The sequence below is a fragment of the Carcharhinus amblyrhynchos genome, chromosome 6 (assembly GCF_965287045.1).
Source record: "Carcharhinus amblyrhynchos chromosome 6, sCarAmb.v2.hapA, whole genome shotgun sequence".
Classification (NCBI taxonomy): domain Eukaryota; kingdom Metazoa; phylum Chordata; class Chondrichthyes; order Carcharhiniformes; family Carcharhinidae; genus Carcharhinus; species Carcharhinus amblyrhynchos.
In genome coordinates, this window is record NC_137329.1 from 8,357,872 (window position 1) to 8,379,242 (window position 21,371).

Genomic DNA, 21,371 nt, shown 5'->3' on the forward strand with positions numbered 1-21,371 from the left:
AGGTGGATTAGCCATGGGATAGAGTGGGAAAAAGGGCACTGTCAGAGAGTCGGTACAATCTCGATGGGCCGAATGGCCTCTTCTGCACTGTAGGGATTCTATTATGAAATAGTTTAATCACATTCCGTTTCTCCTAACCCTTGAGCCCTTTTCTTTTATTCGCCATCAGTTATTTTAAATTGCTTTCTGGGTAGTTGATCCTAAAAGCAAATACAGATTTCTTAAAAGATCAAGAATAAATGTTTATGATTTTTGTATAGATCTGTTCATTTCTCCAAATCATTTTGGATTTTTTTCTGCTCATTGGTTGTTTTTCTTCCCCCTTTTCTATATTTCTGGAAGGCATTGACTTCTTGCTGAGATATGTTTCCTTGGTTGCTAGTTTTCCAGTTAATCGGAATTATTTATATGCCTGAGCCTTGAGTCAGGAGTACTAACATCAAACAGGGGAGCCCAGAGCAGCCACAGCTGACACCAGCTAACTCTGCGCACATCAGTGCATCTCTGCGCTTGAGCCTGGGATCTTCCTTGTCTTTTATGTTTCCGACACTACAACAGTGACTGCATTTCACAATCATATTGCATTCAGTGATCATGAAAAGCTGTATGTAAATGCAAGTCTTTCTTGCACAGTGGTTGGCACTGTTGCATCACTGTGCCAGAGACCTGGGTTCGATTCTGGCCTCGGGTGACTGTGCGGCGTTTGCACATTCTCCCTGTGTCTGCGTGGGTTTCCTCTGGGTGCTCCGGTTTCCTCCGCGTTCCAGAGATGTGCAGGTTAGGTGGATTGATTTTTGATTTGATTTGATTTATTATTGTCACATGTATTAGTATACAGTGAAAAGTATTGTTTCTTGCATGCTATACAGATAAAGCAAACTGTTCATAGAGAAGGAAAGGAGAGAGTGCAGAATGCATAGCTAGAGTGTGGAGAAAGATCAACTTAGTGCGTGGTCCGTGCTAAATTGCCCTTGGTGTCCAAAGGTTGATTGGCCATGCTTAATTGCCCCTTAGTGTCTGTAGGATTAGCAAGATGAATATGTGGCGTAGTGAGGACATGGCCTGAGTGGGATTGTTGTCAGTGCAGACTTGATGGGCTGAATGGCCTCCTCCTGCACTGTAGGGTTTTATGATTGAGCCACTCACCAATTAAGCTTGTCTATCAGTAGAAATAATTATGGGAAAATATGGTGTAAGTTCAAAATTAGCAATGTGGTTGATCCTGAACTGTTATCTGAAATGCCACACCAAGCCACTCAGTTCAAAGGCAATTAGCAATGGGCAACAAATGCTGGCCTTGCTAACAATGCCTACATCCCCTAAAATAATTGTTTAAAGAAATTCACAAGTTAATGTGGGTACAGATTTTAACTGAGGAACCATATCTTTTGCTGTCTAGCCTTGAAGACATTTTAATGTAATGGCTGTAGTGTGATAGATGACTGTGTCACCTGCTAAAATGTGTATCACCATCAGGGGTCTACTTTTTTCAAAAGCTCAACTATTGCCAAAGATATACAATTAACATCTTTTTATTTATTTCTGTTTTTCTTTTTTATTTGTTCTTAAAACAGTAGCTGCCAATGGCGTCATTACAGGCCCTGGGGAATAGCTGAGCCACATAAGTGAGAGCAAGTTGAATCAATATGCACAGTTGAAGCTAAAACATGCTGTGTTTATGACTGTATCTCTACTGATGCGTAGTTTCTAAACACCGTCTCAGTAACTCTTCCCGGTACCCTTGGAGCAGAATTCTGGATTCCTGTTCAGAGGTTCAAATACCAGCTCGCGCTTAGTAATTCACCTGCCCTCCATAGAAAAGATGGATGTTAGGTTGGCTGAGTGCTTTGTGTTGAGCTGTCTTAGCCAAACTCTCTATTTTTGGACTGTGGCAACAGAGGGGATGGGGGTGGGGAAGGAAACAACAGGGTGACTCCATCCATTTGGTAAACAGTCCTCCTGTTTGACTAATGCGAAACAGCTTGGTGGAAAAATTCACGGTCCAAAACCTTGCACCCTTATGATTGAAGAGGATAGGTTGGAACGAGAAAAAGTGGAGAAATATAACTTCAAAAGAAGATCATGCGTCCATAATTTGCAGATCATTTCAAAGCTATGATGACCAAACATCACAGAATGGTCATACAAGCCACGATAGAAAAGATTGGAAAATATTAATAATAAATATGTCTTTTTTTTTCATTCTAGTCTTCAGGATAATTAAAAATCTCTTTTAGGCTGCCTAGATTTCATTGACTTTCGATTCAAGCAAGCTGTGACATCGATGAATACTAATCATCCAATGGGCCGAGGCAGTGGAGGTTGAGATGTAGTTTGGATTGAGACACAACCCACAACATAGAGTCAACCCACGGAATTTTAAAAGTGGCTCATTTAAACTTGGTCTCATGTTGAAATGATATGAAGGTTTTCCAGCAAGATTCCTGGGATGGCAGGATTGTCATGTGAGGAGAGACTAAGTCAGTTAGGATTATATTCACTGGAGTTTAGACGAGCAAGAGGGGATCTCGTAGAAACTTATAAGATTCTAACAGGGTAGATTCAGAAAGAATTTTCCCAATGGTGGGGGAGTCCAGAACTAGGGGTCATAGTTTGGCGGATAAGGGGTAAAACTTTTAGAACTGAGGTGAAGAGAAATTTCTTCACCCAGAGGGTGGTGAATGTGTGGAATTCGCTACCACAGAAAGTAGTTGAGGCAAAAACGTTGTGTAATTTCAAGAAAAAATTAGATATAGCTCTTGGGGCGTGAGAGATCAAGTGATATGGGAGGAAGATAGGATCAGAATGTTGAATTCGATGATCAGCCATGATCAAAATGAATGGTGGAGCAGGCTCGAAGGGCCAAATGGCTCATTCCCCTCTCTAGTTTCTATGTTTCCATGAGATGATGTCTGGAGTACTTGGTGGGTTCCAAAGCAAACTTAAAACATAAATATCCAAATTAATTTTCCTGCTGTTCTCAGTGCACCAAAATACCTCCGTTAGCTGCAGCCGAGATGGTGATTATTCTTGAAGTTTTGTACAAAGTCTTACGCAAATTTGACACAAGAATGCCTACACATTGCTGCCTGGAATGAATTAATGTTTTAGAAGGTACTGTTTTTAGGTACTCGGGAGACTTAAATGCCTCAGACATGAAAGTGCAGCACATTATATAGATATTATTTTGCAACTTAACCATTTCACAGTAGCCTCAGACTAAAGCAATAAGGAATGCCAAAATGCTTTCTTTTCTTCCGATTTTAGTTAAATTGTCCGACATTTTGAATAACTAATTTTGTAATTGATGTTTTGCAATCTCCCATCACTTAAAGTTTATTTATTAGTGTCACAAGTAAGGCTTACATTAACGCTGCAATGAAGTTACTGTGAAAAACTCCCAGTCACCACACTCTGGCGCCTGTTTGGGTACACTGAGGGAGAATTTAGTGCCGCTAATGTACCTAACCAGCATGTCTTTCAGACTGTGGGAGGAGGAAACCGGAGCACCCGGAGGAAATCCATACAGACACGGGGAGAACGTGAAGACTCCACACAGACAATGATTCAAACTAGTGGGTTGAACCCGGGTCTCTGGCACTGTGAAGCAGCAGTGCTAACCACTGTGCCACCGTGCCACCCCACTTCCACAAGAATCAGTTACATTTCTGAAATTGAAATCCATCAAAGCTGAATGAAAGATTCAGAAATTTGTGGAATTTGCGTCCTAAATGGTCTACCCTGAATCCTCAGACTGTGACCCCTGGTTCTGGGCTCCGCCAACATCGAGAACATTCTCCCTGCATCTACCCTGTGTAGTCCTGTTAGAATTTTATAAGTCTCTGTGAGATCCCCCTCGTTCGCCTGAACTACAGCAAAAACAGTCCTAACCTACTCATTCTCTCCTCGTACATCAGTCCCGCCATCCCTGGAATCTGCCTGGTAAACCTTCGCTGTACTCCCTCGAGAGCAAGAACATCCTTCCTCAGAAAAGGAGACCAAAACTGAGCGCAATATTATCACACAAGTGCGACCCATATAAAAGTTATATATCATTGAATTAGTCGTGAATTTGGGATAGAATTTTCCAATCCCTGCCTACCAGTGGGTGGGGAGGTGGGGGGTGGGGTGCGGACTGTGCAAATCTCTGTTGACCTCGGGCAGGAATTTCTGGCTTTGGGGGCGAATGTGGTCAGAAAATCCCACCCTTTGAGTCTGCTTAAATGTTGTGTAATGGTACATTTAAAATGAGGTACTCCTCCAATTGGCAAAGCTTAGTTCCCATGCTGATATGTGCAATAACTGCTTACTGATTTAATTAACTTCAAAACTGTTGCACGGCGTTATTTCCCCAGTGTTGTTTTCTTTAAGATGTAGGGAACGATAAAATACTTTGCAGCACCATCACCTCATTCTTAATGACTCAAGAGCGTGTCGGTACTAAACAGCCCTACGGTGTTGGAAACGTAATGCCCCGCGAAGGTTCTGAATGAATTTGATATATTTTAATCGGATTATTAATACTGTTCTTATTGTTACACAGAGGGGATTATTCTCACACAGTTGCGTTTCAAATTGAGCGTAGCAATAGCAATTACACCAATACACCATTTTATTTATTTCCAGGCACGCAGTTCAACATGTTTTATGTTCAATATTGGGATTTAACATTGGATATCTCACAGTGAGAATTATTCTCTGCTAACTACAAATGAAGGAATTTCAGCGAAGAGTGTATGTGTTTCCTTTTGGTGAATTCATTGAAAGTGTATCACGTCCACATCCCCATTTCATTCTAGCAGTGCAAAAGAGAAATTGATTTTGTTAAATTAGCTTCCTACCCTGTTATCTTCAGGTCAGCTCCTGACTGCTGTAATAGTGAGCCTGTTGCATGTATCACGTTGTTGTGACCTGTTTTCAAAAAAATAAGGTAAGATAAACCATGAGAGTCAGCAGTTCACGTTCTGCCGAGTCTGCCCATTGTGAACTATCTGCGCACGGCAGCAAGAGTACACCTGGAGTTTAATTTAGAGCATTATATACTTTTAAATGGTGGAGGACACAATCACTTTCCACAAACGTACTGTTCACATTTGGTGTCAGTCCCGAGAAGTGGAAGGGAATTAGAACATAACGTAGAACATAAAACACTACAGCACAAACAGGCCCTTCGGCCCACAAGTTGCGCCGATCACATCTATACCTACAAGCCATAGAACTATCTGTAACTCCCAATCCCATTAGATCCCATATACTCATCCAGAAGTCTTTTAAAAGACCCCAACGAGTTCGCCTCTATCACCACCGACGGCAGCTGATTCCACTCACTCACCACCCTCTGAGTGAGAAGCTTACCCCTAACATCTCCTCTGTACTTGCTTCCTAGCACCTTAAACCTGTGTCCTCTTGTAGCAACCATTTCAGCCCGGGGAAATAGCCTCTGAGAATCCACCCTATCTATTCCTCTCAACATTTTATAAACCTCTATCAGGTCGCCTCTCAACCTTCGTCTCTCCAGGGAGAAGAGTCCCAGCTCCCTCAACCTATATTCATAAGGCCTGCCTCCCAATCCAGGCAACATCCTTGTAAATCTCCTCTGCACCCTCTCAATAGCTTCCACATCCTTCCTGTGAGGCGACCAGAACTGCACACAGTACTCCAAGTGGGGTCTGACAAGGGTCTTATGAAGTTGCAGCATTACCTCCCGACTCCTAAACTCAATCCCTCAATTAATGAAGGCCAGTACACCATACGCCTTCTTGACCACATCCTCCACCTGCGAGGCTGATTTAAGAGTCCTATGGACCCGGACCCCAAGATCCTTCTGCTCTTCAACACAGCTAAGGCTCCTACCCTTGATATTGTACTCCTGCATCCCATTGGTCCTGCCAAAATGGACCACTACACATTTATCCATGTTGAAGTCCATCTGCCACTTCTCCGCCCAGTCTTGCATCCTATCTATGTCCCGCTGCAACTTCTGACATCCCTCCAGGCTATCCACAACACCACCAACCTTTGTATCGTTGGCGAACTTACTAACCCATCCCTCCACTTCCTCATCCAGGTCATTTATGAAAGTGACAAACAGCAAGGGTCCCAGAACAGATCCCTGGGGTACTCCACTGGTGACCGACCTCCATGCAGAAAAAGACCCATCCACAACCACTCTCTGACTTCTGCAGGCAAGCCAGTTCTGGATCCACAAGGCCAAAGCCTCTTGGATCCCATGACCTCTCACCTTCTCAAGAAGTCTTGCATGGGGGACCTTATCAAACGCCTTGCTGTTGGCAATTATTGGCATTGACTGACTGGAGGCTGACTAAATAACCCAATTTCAATTTCATTGAGATCCCTACAGCAATATGTTTAAGTTTATTTTGTTAGTGTCACAAGTAGACTTACATTAACACTGCAGTGAAGTTACAGTGAAAATCCCCAAGTCACCACGCTCCAGCGCCTGTTCAGGTACACTGAGCGAGAATTTAGCACGGCCAATATACCTAATCAGCACATCTTTCAGACTGTGGGAGGAAAGTGGAGCACCCGGAGGAAACCCACACAGACATGGGGGGAGTGTGCAGATCCACACAGCCAATGACCCTGGGTGGGAATCGAACCCGAGTCCCTGTGAGGCAGCAGTGCTAACCACTGTTCTACCATGTAGTAGTGTTGTAGGTTTGGCACAGTAGAGGCACCAGGAATGCATTGTGCAGAATGACTGGATTTGGCACAGCTGCAATAGGAATGGGAACCTGTGCCCTCTGTTCAGTTTTTAAATTTGATTAGCATTTGGAACTCAACATGATGGGCTGAAATTTCCTTTTAGTGTCAACTCAGACGGGAAAAGCGTTGTGTTGCCCGCCAGCTCCACTGCCGGCTTTTCCTCGCCATATTTTTTGACGCTTGGTCAAATAAACCCTGGAGAGAAAGCCCACCCCACCAGCAAGATAGACGTCCAAAAGACCCACCTCCCCAATCTACACAAAATAAAATGAAGAAAAAGGCCTCTCCCCACGAACACAAGACCCCCTCTCCACCGACCTGGGGAACGCATACAACCACACTCCACCTTCCAGCAATAACCCCTCCCAACCAGTGGCACAGTGGTGAGCACTGCTGCCTCACAGCATCAGGGACCCGGGTTCAATTCCAGCTTCAGGTGACTGCCTCTGTGGAGTTTGCACGTCCTTTCCGTGTCTGTGTGGGTTTCCTCCAGGTGATCTGGTTTCCTCCCACAGTCCAAAGGTTAGGTTTATTGGCCATGCTAAATTGCCCCTTAGTGTCAGGGGTACTAATGAGGGTAAATATATGGGCTTATGGGTATAGGGTTTGGGTGGGATTGTGGTTGGTGCAGACTTGATGGGCCAAATGGCCTCCTTTGGCACTCTGGTTCTGCTTATTTTTATTAAAAGGTTTATCTCCACTCTAGCGGTTTCTGAAAAACAATCTTTTCTTTTTCTTTATGGCCGTCACAGGAGCATTTCCAGCAGCGGCAATGTACGCACGTAAAGACCTGCTTCAGAGACCTGCGCACGTGGCGACCAAAACATTCCAGGCCTTGCGAATCTTTGTGAACGATGAGTTGAACGAGTTGCACAGGGGGCTTCAGACGGCTCACAAGTTCTTGAAACCCCGTGGCTGCTTGGTGGCGTTAACGTTTCATTCGCTGGAAGACCGCATCGTAAAACGTTTCTTCCACGGCATTGACCTGTCTGAGAAGCCGAATCAGAGCGCGAGGCAAAAGATTCGGCAAGGACTGAGGCGACAGGACAAGGGTGAAACATCTCACACTCAGCAGGGGATCCTCAACTGGTCAAGCATTCAGAAGAAGGTGTTGACTCCTGAGACGCAGGAAGTTCAGGAAAACCCACGGGGACGTTCCGCAAAACTTAGAGCTGCCGTAAAACTGTAACAGATGTGAAAATCAGTCTTGTAAGGGTTTTCTCAATGACTCACACCCGGATAGAATTCAATATGCAGGTATCTCAATGAAACTGTAAATGAACAAGAAGTCTGTTCTAATGGGCAAGTCCCATTGTCGCTGACAAAGAAACAATAAAAACTGGAGGTAGAGATGTAGCTGTGGTATTTGAAAACGAATAGCTCACATTTAAAACTGAGTGGAGGAGGGAAGTTTATTTATTAGCCTCAAGTAAGGTTTACATTAGCACTGCAATGAAGTTACTGGAAATTCCCCGAGTCGCCACAATCCAGCGCCTGTTTGGGTCAATGCACCCTAACCAGCACATCTCTCAGAATATGGGAGGAAACTGGACCACCTGGAGGAAAGCCACGCAGTCAGGGGGAGAACGCAGCCACGCAGACAGAGACCCAAGCCCGGAATTGAACCCAGGTCCCTACCGCTGTAAAGCAGCAGCGCTAACCACTGTGCTACCGTGGCACCCTCCGTGTTACTGTGCCATCCTTGTACCACCATGCTACCCCAGGGGTCTTCTGCTGTCCTGTTGGGATGGACAATCCAGAACGGATGGAAGCAGTGAGTTAAACATCAGGCTTACACCTCAGGGACTTGAATCCAAACCTGCCCAAAACTGATTGGGTGAGCCTCCTTCGTTCAAACTCCCGTTTCCAAGGGGCAGAGATTCGTCGTATAACAAACCTCAATTTGACACTAATTGATAATCCCATTTGTGAGCCATTGGGATGGCTGTGCAAGGTAGTTAGTAAAGTGTCATCACTGTGCACCATCGGAGTGGGATGTTCTCGGCTGTAGACTAAGACACAATACTGGGGCAGAGCAGAGGGATGTAGAGAGCTGCAGCCTTACGGGATATTGATACTGGTGTCCAAAGCAAACCTGTTTCCTTTCTCTCAATAATGTCCTTAACCTTCTTTCAGTGCAAAATTCACCAATAAAGCCATCAAAATGTGCAACATTCTAAGGCTAAACAGTTCTTCAAAATATGATAAACTTTCGTATTCATGCAAATGATGTTGGTCCACGGTGACACAGTGGTTAACACTGCTGCCCCACAGCACCAGGGTCCCGGGTTCGATTCTGGCCCCAGGTGACTCTGTGTGGAGTTTGCACATTCTCCCAGTGTCTGCATGGATTTCCTCTGGGTGCTCCGGTTTCCTCCCACAGTCTAAAGATGTGCGGGTTAGGCGGACTGGCCATGCTAAATTGCCCCTTAGTGTCAGGGGGATTAACATGAGTTATGTGGGTACGGTCAGGGTGGGATTGTTGTCGGTGCAAACTCGATGGACCCAATGGCCTCCTTCTGCACTGTAGGATTCTATTCCATGATCTGTAAATTAACGAAGAATGGAAGAGAGACATAGGGCCCTATTTTACCATTTTGATACTAAATGCGGGGCGGACTTGGAACTGGAAGTATTTCAGATCTGACTTTTGGACCCGTTCTCAGGCCCGCATACGCACTCTGCCTGAAAAGGTAGCAACGATTCTGGATTGTGTTGCAGAAGCCCGTGGGCAGGGCTTAACGCGCCCGAAATCCTCCAGCTCCGATCGGCGCCTCCATGCACGGAGAAAAAAAAGATAGAATAACGCTCCCCTGCAACATCGCTCCTGGACCGAATAATGCCTCCCCTGACCCTCGCAGGCAATACCCCACCCCCACAACATTGCTGACTCCCTTATCCCTCCGCCACCCAGACAGATTGTGGGCCCCTCCCACTGATCTCAGGCAGAGTGGCAGTGGACCACCTTTCCCACCCACTGATCTCAGGCAGGATGGCAGAGGACACCCCCCTCCTCCGCACCGACCTTAGGCAGAGTGGCAATGGACCCCCCTTTCCCACCCACTGATCACAAGCAGAGTGGCAGCAGTCCACCCTCCCCCCCCCCACCCCCCCCCCCACCCCCCCAGCGATCTCAGGCAGGATGGCAGAGGACACCCCCTTCCTCTCCACTGATCTCAGGCAGAGTGGCAGCGGACCCCCACCCCCTCCCCCTCCACTGATCTCAGGCAGAGTGGCAGCGGACCCTCACCCCCTCCCCCTCCACTGATCTTAGGCAGAGTGGCAATGCCACCCCCCCCCAACCAATCTCAAGCAGAGTGGCAGTGGACCCACCCCCCCCCCCCCCCCCCCCCTTCGCCCTCACCGATCTCAAGCAGAGAGCCGTCGGACACTCGGTACTTCCCCCCTCACTAACTGGAGTGCCCGATTCGGAGTCTAGTGGAGCACGTCTGTTTTGTGCCGATTCTGGATGGACGAACGCGGTGATGAAGGGGGAAGTGCCGGTAGAATTGGGCGTGCGTGCCAATGCATTTAAACGCCCGTCGCGTCCGTTTTGGGCGCTGTCCCGATCGCGGCTATTTTCGGGCCTTGGTAAAGGGTGAACCGGTGCGGAGGCAGGCGTGGATCGCGCCACTCACCTCACGCCTGACTTTACCAAGCTTTTGCGCCCAAAAAAAACGATTGCAATGGACTGGAAAAATCTGGCCCAAAGTGCCGCGCAACGGTGCGACCCCCAGCAGCAGACGGGGATGACTGAATACAAACAGACTGCTTTCGGGAAAATACCAATTAATTCAGAGGATTTCATAGGTTTGAAACATTTAAAATGTAAAATGTACCTTAATAAGTGCTGCTACTGTGGGTCAGTAATGATACTGCTGGGATTTCTGTAAGATGGTGTGAATGTGCTACGGGATTTTTAGCCACAGATAGCGAAACTGTTAGTTGTGAACATCTTTAGCACAAGACCAACCGAGTACTGATTCATCATCTTTTAAAGTTTATTTAGTGTCACAAGTAGGTTTACGTTAACACTGCAATGAAGTTACTGTGAAAATTCCCCGAGTCGCCACACTCTGGCGCCTGTTTGGGTCCACCGAGGGAGTATTTAGCGTGGCCAGTGCACCTAACCAGCATGTCTTTGGTCTCCTTCTATGAGTCATGAGTCTTTTGGGCTGTGGGAGCAAACTGGAGCACTCAGACGAAACCCACGCAGACAGGGGGAGAACGTGCTGACTCTGCACAGACAGTGACCCAAGCTGGGAATCGAACCCAGGTCCCAGGTGCTGTGAGGCAGCAATGCTAACCACTGTGCCACCGTCCCATCCTGTATGCAATATGTTGTGCTACTGCTATTAATCTCTCTTTTCTGCTCCATTCGGGATCTACCAAGCCAACAGGACAGCAGAAGATCTTAGTCAGTGTTGCTCCAGATCAATTGTTAGTGCACATGCGTAATGTAGTGGACTCTTCCTACAATTTTACACTGGGTGAAGGAGATCCTATCCTAGGTTCAACACCTTCCAAAGGCAGTGCCACATTTCTCCCTTTCTCGAAACAAAATTTGAAGCTTATTTTATGTTTTATGTTCAGCAAGTTTCATGAATCAGTCTGGAGATCGGGGTAGCATGATGCAAAAGGAATGGAGGTAAGGAGGGGGAGGTTCAGTGGAGATGTGCGGGGGAAGTTTTTTACACAGAGGGTGGTGGGGGCGTGGAATGCACTGCCATTGAGGTGGTCGAGACAGATATATTAGCAACATTTAAGACTTATCTGAATAGCCACATGAACAGACGGGGATTAGTGGGATACAGGCGATTGGTCCAGGTAGGACAACTTGATCGGCACAGGCTTGATGGGCCGAAGGGCCTGTTCCTGTGCTGTCCTGTTCTTTATTCTTTGAAATTATAACGGAGAACTTTAACTTTCACATCAACTGGGAGAATAAGTAGTCTCACAACATCAAGTTAAAGTGCACTCACCTGATGAAGGAGGGACACTCCGAAAGTTTGTGCTAGCAAATAAACCTGTTGGACTTTAACCTGGTGTTGTGAGACTACTCACTGTGCCCACCCCTGTCTAATGCCAGCAACGCCACATCATAGACTGGGAGAAGCAGAGTTGCACAATAATTGAAACTAATATATTTCCAGAATGTTTTTAGAACAGCTTCTCAGAACAATCAGAACCAACAGGGGAACAGGTCAGAAATTAGTTAGCAGTTCAACGCGAAAGGAACATCTTGCGAATAGCAACTGTATGATTGAGTGGGAAATGGGAAAGTCGCAAACAAAGGTTTTAAACTTAAATAAGGCATACATCAATAGGATGAGAAATAAATTGACTGCAGTGAAGAGAACTGCACTGTTAATGGGTAAACCTACAGCCAAACAGTGGGAAGTATTCAAAGAAATGCGTCATACAAAACACAACCAGTACATGCGCCTAAAAGCTCAATTTTGATAGCTAAGCACCTGTGGTCAACAAATGAGGGAAAAGACAGTGTCAAACCAAAAGGAAAAAAAAGATAATTGCAAGAGAAATCCAGAGGATGAGGAGAAATATAAAAAAAAAGCAAAGGGAGAGAAAGGAGAGTAGTAACTGAAAAAAAGGAATATTAACAAACAGCTTGCAAATGATATTGAAGCTAGCAGCAACAAGCTGTCTTAAATACATTGAGAAATATTGTAATAATAAAGATTGTGGGCTCATCAAAGACAATGAAACTATATTAGACAATAAAGCAATGGCAGAATTATTAAATGAATGTTTGTATCCACCTTGAAAATTGTGGACCAAATACAAGGGAACCAAAGAGTTATCAATCAGAAACACGAGGTACAGCCCAGGGCACTAAAAGAAATATAAAAAAATCACAGAGGCATTAATTTACTAATGTTGAGAAATTTAGAATCAGAATAGAATCCGTACAGTGCAGAAAAACGCCATTCAGCCCATCGAGTCTGCACCAACTCTCCAAAACAGCATCCCATCAAGACCCTTTTCCTGTACCCCCATATATTTTCCCCACTAATCCACATATCGTGGGACACTGAGGGGCAATTTAGCATGGCCAATCCACCTAACCTGCACATTTTTGCACTGTGGGAGAAAACTGCAGCACGCGGAGGAAACCCACACAGACATAGAGAGAATGTGCAAACTCTACACAGAGAGTCAGCCAAGGCTGGAATCAAACCTGGGTCCCTTGTACAGTGAGGTAGTTCATGTTCAACTACTGTGCACCACGTCACTCTTAAACTTTCACCTTCTGCCATGGTGGGATTTGAACGCTGGTCCCCAGAGCTTTACCCTGTGTCTCTGAATTCTTAGTGGACTTCAATACCACTACTCCAATTGTAAAGGGACAATTTGTAAAATTGTGTCTTTAGATTTGGAATCAGCAAACAGAAACTCTGCTATTAAAACGGGGAGGTTTGGAGAAAACTGGACACTACAAACCCATCATTTTAACATTAGTTATGGGGACCTATCGTAAGGATTCAGTGTGACTGGCCACTAGGACAAGTGTGATCTCATCAAAGAGAGGATAGATTGGTGAAGAGTAGCTTACACCTAGATCATTCAGTCGAATATTTTTAGAATTGCGATCATGATCGATGATGGAGTGCCCATGGAGTTTCTCTACATTAACTTCCAGAAGGCATTTAGTAATCCGCACAACAGAATGTGAGCAAACAAGAAAGCCTGTAGAAGTGCAGGTAACCTTGTGAAGTGGATTGATAATTGGTTGTAGGCGACTAAAAGCAGGGACAAATGTACTCTGGTGGGATGCGATGAGTTATGTGCTGGTGTTTCACCTTTGCACAATTTACATCAATGGCTTGGAGATGGTATAACGTTCTGTATTGAATTCTTTACACGGTTCATTAAGGCACCGATAGTTATGCAAATTGAAGCAAGAAGTTACAAAAAGACATATTCAAATTGAGTCGGCAAAATTGCAATACACAGGGCTGGATTTTCCGACCACACTCGCCCAAAACCAGAAAATCCCACCCGAGGTTAACAGACCTTTCCATGGCCCTCCACTTGCCCGCTCCAATTCCCGGGAAGATCCGCCCCATGGAGTTCAAAGTGCAAAACTATGAGCATCTTGAGTAAAAGGCAGAGCAGCCATGATGGAACAGGCTTGAGGGGCTGAATAGTCTGCTGATGTTTTCTGTGCTGTCCTGAAAATGTAAAACTCCACAGATATTCATAGGTAGAATCACTGAAACCCTGCAGTGCAGAAGGAGGCCATTTGGCCCATCGAGCCTACACACACAACAACCCCACCCAGGCTTTATCCTCCTAACCCCACCTATTTACCCTGCTAATCCCCATGTCACTAAGGGGCAATCTAACATGGCCAATCCACCTAACCTGCACATCTTTGGACTGTGAGAGGGAACTGGAGCACCCGGAGGAAACACAGGGAGAACATGCAGACTCCACGCAGATAGTCATCCAAGGCTGGCATTGAACCCGGATCCCTGGCGCTATGAGGCAGCAGTGCTAAGATGTTTTTAAAGTTTCTTTACTTGGGTTGCAAGTAGGCTTACATTAATATTGCAATGAAGTTACTGTGAAAATCCCCTACACTCTGTTGTCTGTTCAGGTACACTGAGGGAGAATTTAGCATAGCCAATGCATCTAACTAACACATCTTTGGTCTCACAACACCAGGTTAAAGTCCAATAGGTTTATTTGGTAGCATGAGGCTTTCAGAGTGCCACTCCTTCATCAGGTGAGTGAGACTACTCATTGTGCATACCCTAGTCCAATGCTGGCTACTCCTCATCTTTGGTCTGTGGGAGGAAATTGGACCACCTGGAGGAAACCCACACAGACACAGGGAGAACATGCAGATTCCCCACAGTGACCCAAGCCGGGAATCGAACCCGGGTCTCTGGTGCTGTGCGGCAGCAGTGCCAACCACACTGCTCGATTCTAAACTGTTTGGTTGCATTTGTCTTCGTTTACAATCCTAACAAGTTCCTTGACAATTCAACACCAAAATAATCAAGGTTGTGTTAAATTTTGAATATCTTATGAATTTAAGATCTTTATATTTTCAAGATTCTATTTTGTCATGATCAGAAATTTTGGACAAGACCAGCCTTGCAGGTGCCTGGATGAATGCAGAGATGTTGATGATTTTTCAGTTTTTAGAAGAATAATCCAATTTATCAGGCCTCAAAACTATTGAATTGCAATTTAGGCACCAAATTCAATTCCCGGCTTGGGTCACTGACTGTGCGGAGTCTGCACATTCTCCCCATGTCTGTGTGGGGTTTTTTTCCAGATGCTCCAGTTTCATCCAACAGTTCAAAAGATGTGTGGGACAGGTTGATTGGCCATGGTAAATTGCCACTTCATGTCGGGGGATTATCTAGGGTTACGGGAACAGGGCCTGGGTGGGCTTCGATGGGCCGAATGGCCTCCTTCCGCGCTGTAGGACTCTACGATTCTAAATAATGATGTGATCTAAGGTGTAAAGGTAGTTAGCCTTTATCCCGAAGTGGAGAAGTTGTTTAATGCCTGACAGTGGTGTTTGTTTTAGCATTTACAGTCAGGCTTCTGTGCATCAAATATTTCATTTGTTTTGCTCCTTCATCAGCCACTACTGATGAAGAAATACAAAGGACATTTAACTTCTCTTTGCCAGGAAGAAGTAATTCCAAAGCTAGCCCCAAACATAATCAACGTCAGTTGAATCACAAAGTGCCTTTTTTTGCGGCCAAATATTATACAAAACGTCTGTGTGTCAATTTTGTCCTTAACTTTGTTTACATTCTGTTTGATGTAGATGGAACTGAACAGGAAAGAGCATGGTACGGGATATTGATTCATGAGTCATCTGCTCTCAGTGCCTGCATACTGAATACCGATCAATAAGGTTGTATATACCTTACCAGGTGGAAATAAAGTAACCTATTTTTAAACATCTTAGACTGACTTCCTTTACATTACCTCTGGAGCCAGGTCTGGAGGGTTTTAGGTATGAGGGGAGGTTGGATAAACTTGGATTGTTTTCACTGGAAAGACGACAGTTGTGGGGTAACCTGACAGAGGTCTACAAAATTATGGGAGGCGCAGAGGATAACCAGAGATTTTTCCCAGGGTGGATAGATCAACGACAAGAGGGCTCAGGTTCAAGATGAGAGGGGGAAAGTTTCGAGAAGGTTTTTCATACAGAGGGTGGTGGGTGCCTGGAACGGATTACCAGTGGAGGGGATGGAAGCTGGCAGATTATCAACGTTCAAAGCATATCGTGTTAGATAGATTTGGGGCGGCACGGTGGCACACTGGTTGGCATTGCTGCCTCACAGCGCCAGGGACCCAGATTCAATTCCGGCCTCGGGTCACTGCCTGTGAGGAGCTTGCGCATTCTCCCCGTGTCTGCTTGGGTTTCCTCCGGGTGCTCCGGTTTCCTCCAAAGATGTATGGGTTAGATTGACTGGCCGTGCTAAAATTGATCCTGGCATCAGAGGATTAGCAGGATGAATATGTGGAGTTACAAGAATAGGGCCTGGGTGGGATTGTAGTCGATGCATGCTCGATGGGCCGAATGGTCTCCTTCTGCACTGTAGGGATTCCATGATTCTAATCTCTGAATAGAAACTGTGTATGGGCATAGGCTTGGTTACGGACCTGTTCCTGTGCTGCATTGTTGAGTTGGGATTATGCAATCACTATTACCTTACCCCTCATGTCACTGGAAATGAGCAAGTTGATTTTTTTTCAAACAGATACTGCTAGATGCTCTGATCCTCCAGGTGAAATGTTGCTTGTGTCTTTCTTCAGGAGCCTGAGGAAAGATACAAGCTTTGCAAGACATTGCACCCGTACGTTGCAATGGTAAGGCCTTTCTCTGATGGGTGTAAATTTCCAGGTATAAACACAGGGCTGAATTTTCCTGTAGACGATGGGAAGCTGGGACCAGGACCATGCGTTGGCCCTGAGCCCATGCCTCTCGTCATCACCAGCACCAGTGCTGGTTTTCTAATTGTCTGTCTTCTGGTTTGAAATATAAATAGGGCTGACAGACAGGACATGAGTAGTGGAAGGCCAGTCGGGGATCCTGATGAGATAACTCCTGATGAGATAGCCCCTGGGAGAGGTGAGCGCTGCTGAGACAGAGGGAAACCCTGGGGGCCACCTCAAAATGGAGGCATTTATGAAAGATTGCAGACAGCATGTTGAAAAAGAAGGCCCCTAGCGAACCGAATCAATGCAGAGCGGGTTACACCAGAGAACATACCACCTTCAGCCTTGGGGCATCGTTGATGGCACGTCTGCAGCAGCCTGGGACTGCCCTCCAACCTGCTGCTGCGAAACCATCTCTGAAGCTTTGCCGGCCTCTGGACACAGTGGGGAGGTCAGTGCAATGCCAACAAACTTGCCTGCCTCTCTGATAATGGTTTTTAGTCAAGCGTTTTGATTGCTTGTCCATCTCTGGAGACCACATTACTGTTTCTATGAGGGGTTTGTCTTGTGAAGAGAGATTGAGCAGCTGAGGCCTATACTCTGTAAAGAGTTTAGAAGAATGAGAGGAGACCTCATTGAGGTGTACGAGATGATAAAAGGTATTGGTGAAGTAGACATACAGCAGATGCTTCCTGTTTTGAGCCAATTTAGAACAAGAGGCCATAGTTTTAGGATAAGGGGTGGCAGATTTAAAACAGAGAAGAAGAGAAACTACTTGTCTCAAGAGGTGGTGAATGGGTGGATTTCACTGCACCAGAATGTGGTGGCTGCTGGAACATTGAGTAAGTTTAAGGAGGAGATAGATTTTTTTATCAGTAATGGATTGAAGGGCTGTAGGGAACGGACAGGAAAGTGGAGTTGAGGCTGAGACCAGATCAGCCATGATCATATCGAGTGGCCAGGTCTTTAAGTCTTGGCGTCATTAGAAAAGTTTCCATAAATTTTTACAATGCTAAGATTATCTAAAATAAAGATTTTACAATCCGTAATTTAAAATTATACGTTCATCTTACGTTGTACCTTTCAAAGGCACCATCAAAAGTCTGGTGTTTGAGACATCAGTTTAACAACTTCATAACTTGGGATGCTGACTGTTAACATGTCACATCTATAACAGAAAAAAATTGTGATTGGCTGCATGAATCACTTTCTCTGTTGAGCTACCAATCCAATATCTGTGCATGAATCAAACACACTTCTGTAACATCATTGAGTAGCAATCCTGAATAAACTGGGAAAGGAAGAGTGATTTTGCATCTAAATGGCATCTTTCACAATTACGGGATGTTTCAATGCTCTACAGCCAATCCAGTATTTTCCAGGTATAGTCACTGCAGGCAGTTATAACCTGTAATGTGATAATAAATACTGGGCAAACTTCCCTACTCTTCTGTTAGTGACCAAAGTCTTTACTGCCCATCTGAAGGGTTCAGTGGGGTCTCAGGCTAACATCTCATCCAACGTATGGCACCTCTGAGACTGCTGTACTCCCTTAGTGCTGCACTGAAGAGCCACAGAAGGTTGTGGATCAAGTTCTGGAGTAGCTGAGATGTGAGCGAACCCCACTGAAGCTTCTCACCCTCGTTTAACTTCTCCCATTTTACTTGAGGTTGCTACAGCTCCGGTTGATCACCCCTCTCTACCTCCTCCAGTCATTCCCCCATTCCTTTTCCAATCCCGCAATGGTTACATCTCTCACCACCACATCTGGTCTTAGCCCTTCCTCCTCTCCATTTTCCTGGCTTTCCCATCTCCACCACTCACCCCGTACATTTCCTCTTTCTCTCTGCAACAATGACCGTAGCATTTCAATCTTTTCCCACAATCTTCACCAAGCATGATTGTGTTTGTTCCTGAATTTAGCCTTCCTCACTATTCCACACTTCCCCTCAGCATCCCCATCATATCCTCGGCAGAGCAGGTCTCTTGAGTTACACCGGATAGTCTTTAATTCAAAGTTGAGCACCATGGTTCTTTCTTATGAGGTAGGCTCCTTTCCTCTTGATGTTGCCCAAGGTTCTGCAGCCTATAGCAAGGCTGGTCTCATAACCGTCCGCCAGATTCCAGCTTTCAGCTTCAGAGATACAATTCTATCACGTAACACTCCACTGCACTTTTATTATATTGTTATGGGTTGTGAGTATCATTGGCTAGACCAACATTTAGTGTCCATCCCTAGTTGCCCTTGAGAAGGTGGTGGTGAGCTGCCTTCTTGAACCACTGCTGTCCCTGAGGTGTAGATACGCCCTCAGTGCTGTTAGGGACAGAGTTATAGGATTTTGACCCAGCGGCAATGAAGGAACGGCTGATATATTTCCAAGTCAGGATGGTGGATTACTTGGAGGGAAACCTCCAGGCGGTGATTTCCCAGGTATCTGCCGCTCTTGTTTGTCTAGATGGTGGTGGTCATGGGTTTAGAAGGTGCTGCCTAAGGAACCTTGGCGCGTTCCTGCAGTGTGTCTTGTAGATGGTACACACGACAGTCACTGTTTATTTGTGGTGGAGGGATTGCATATTCCTGGAATGGGTAGCAAACAAGTGAGCTGCTTCATCCTGGGTGGTGTCAAGCTTCTTGAGTGTTGTTGGAGCTGCACTTATCCAGGCAAGTGGGGAGTTTTCCATCACACGCCAGACTTGTGCCTTGTAGATGGTGCACAGGCTTTGGGGCTTCAGGACGTGAGTTACTAACCGCAGGATTCCTAGCCTTTAACCTGCTCTTGCAGTCACAGTATTTACGTAAGAACATAAGAGCTAGGAGCAGGAGTAGGCCATCTGGCCCCTCGAGCCTGTTCTGCCATTCAATAAGATCATTGCTGATCTTTTCATGGATTCAGCTCCACCCACTCGCTCACCATAACCCTTAATTTCTTTACTGTTCAAAAATTTATCTATCCTTGCTTTAAAATCATTCAGTGAGGTAGCCTCAACTGCTTCACTGGGCAGGGAATTCCACAGATTTACAATCTTTTGTGTGAAGAAGTTCCTCCTCAACTCAGTCCTAAGCTTGTTCCCCTTGTTTTGAGGCCATGCCCCCTATGTGGTTCGTCCAGTTCAGTTTCTGGTCAATGGTAACCATCGGGATGTTGGCAGTGGGGGAATTTAGCGATGGTGATCTCATTGAATGTCATGAAGCAAATGGTTAGATCCTCTCTTGTTGGAGATAGTCATTGCCTGGAACTTGTGTGGCATGATTGGTCCTTGCTACCTGTCAGCGTACAAGCTACAATACTATGAGATCTTGTGTTCGGTAGCAAATCCAATAGCATTTGGACGTGGGCTGCTTTAGGACATGATGAGTTGTGAAAGGTGCTGAACATTGTGCAGCTATCAACGGACGCGCCCATTTCTGCCCTCATGACGGAGGGAAGGTTACTGATGAAGCAGTTGAAGGTGGTCAGGGCCAGGACACTATCCTGAGGAACTCCTGCATTGATGTCCTGGAGCAGAGATGACCTCCAACCATCACAGCCATCTTTCTTTGGCCAGGTATGACTCCATCCTACAGTGAGTTTTCCCCAATCACCATTGACTCCAGTTTTGCTCGGGCTCCTAGATGCTGCACTCGATCAAACACTGCCCTGATGTCAAGGACACTCACTCTCATGTCACCTGATGACTGCAACCAGAGCCAATACATTGTTTAATCTCCATTTCTATACAACAGTATCACTGAAGCCAACAGATCAAATTACTGAAATAATCATATAAGCTAGGATTGAACTAGTCTACTAACTGAAATATACTATTTTGACAACCTTTATAATTTCAAAAATTAAACAATTTAGAGTAAAATATACTCTTGCTCAAAGAAATCATCGAAACATCAGTGCAAAAAGAGGCCATTTGATCCATCGAGCCTGCACCGACAACAATCCTGCCCCCAGGACCTATCCCCACAAATTTACCCCATTAATCCTTCGAACCTACACATCCCGGGACACTAAGGGGCAATTTAACATGGCCAGTACACCTGACCCGCATATCTTTGTGGGAGGAAACTGGAGAAATCAAAGAAGACTTCTGCTGCACTCCTGATGAGCTATTCTCCATCAGCAACCTGACTTATACTCTGAGTTACACTCAGTTTCCTCAGAATGTCAGCGATTGACCACAGAATGCAGTTTTCGAATACTTCCAGGGATTGATCGCTCCCCCAGAATGCAATTATCTTACAAGTAATTCCATCTTACATCCAATCCCAAAAAAAAAGGTTTACCCAGGCAGAAATTCTCTGACAGTTTACCAAACCCAATGTTTGGCCATAGATTCCCGACAGTGTAGAAGGTGGCCATTCAGTCCATCAAATCTGCATTGACCACAGTTCCACCCAGGCCCTATTCCCGAAACTCCATATATTTACCCTGCTAATCCCCCTAACACTAGGGGTCAATTTAACACCGTCAATCCACCTAACCTGCACATCTTTGGATTGTGGGAGGAAACCAGAGCACCCGGAGGAAACCCACACAGACACGGGGAGAATGTGCAAACTCTAGACAGACAGTGACCCGAGGCTGGAGTTGAACCCGGGTCCCTGGCGCTGTGAGGCAGCAGTGCTAACCACTGTGCCACCGCGTCCCTGAACTTGATATCTCTTCTGTTAAAATATAGAATATACAATGGCCTGACACTACTCCATTTTCTAATGACTT

At 45.6% G+C, this 21,371-nt stretch overlaps 1 protein-coding gene across 2 annotated transcripts in view; it reads left to right on the top strand.

The window, feature by feature from the left end:
* mettl15 (methyltransferase 15, mitochondrial 12S rRNA N4-cytidine) overlaps positions 1–15,619 on the top strand; it is a 127,449-nt gene extending 111,830 nt beyond the window's left edge. The window contains exons 5-6 of one of the 2 annotated variants that reach the window (XR_013886771.1): positions 7,479–7,983; positions 15,539–15,619. Coding sequence is in view for 1 of the 2 variants with exons in the window: in XM_080189882.1 (XP_080046008.1) it covers positions 7,479–7,915 (437 nt within the window). In the remaining variant the exon portion in view is untranslated. Of the gene's footprint in view, positions 1–7,478; positions 8,865–15,538 lie in introns of those variants that run through there. The other variant, XM_080189882.1, reaches the window with a different exon arrangement.
* The last annotated feature ends 5,752 nt before the right edge of the window (positions 15,620–21,371 follow it).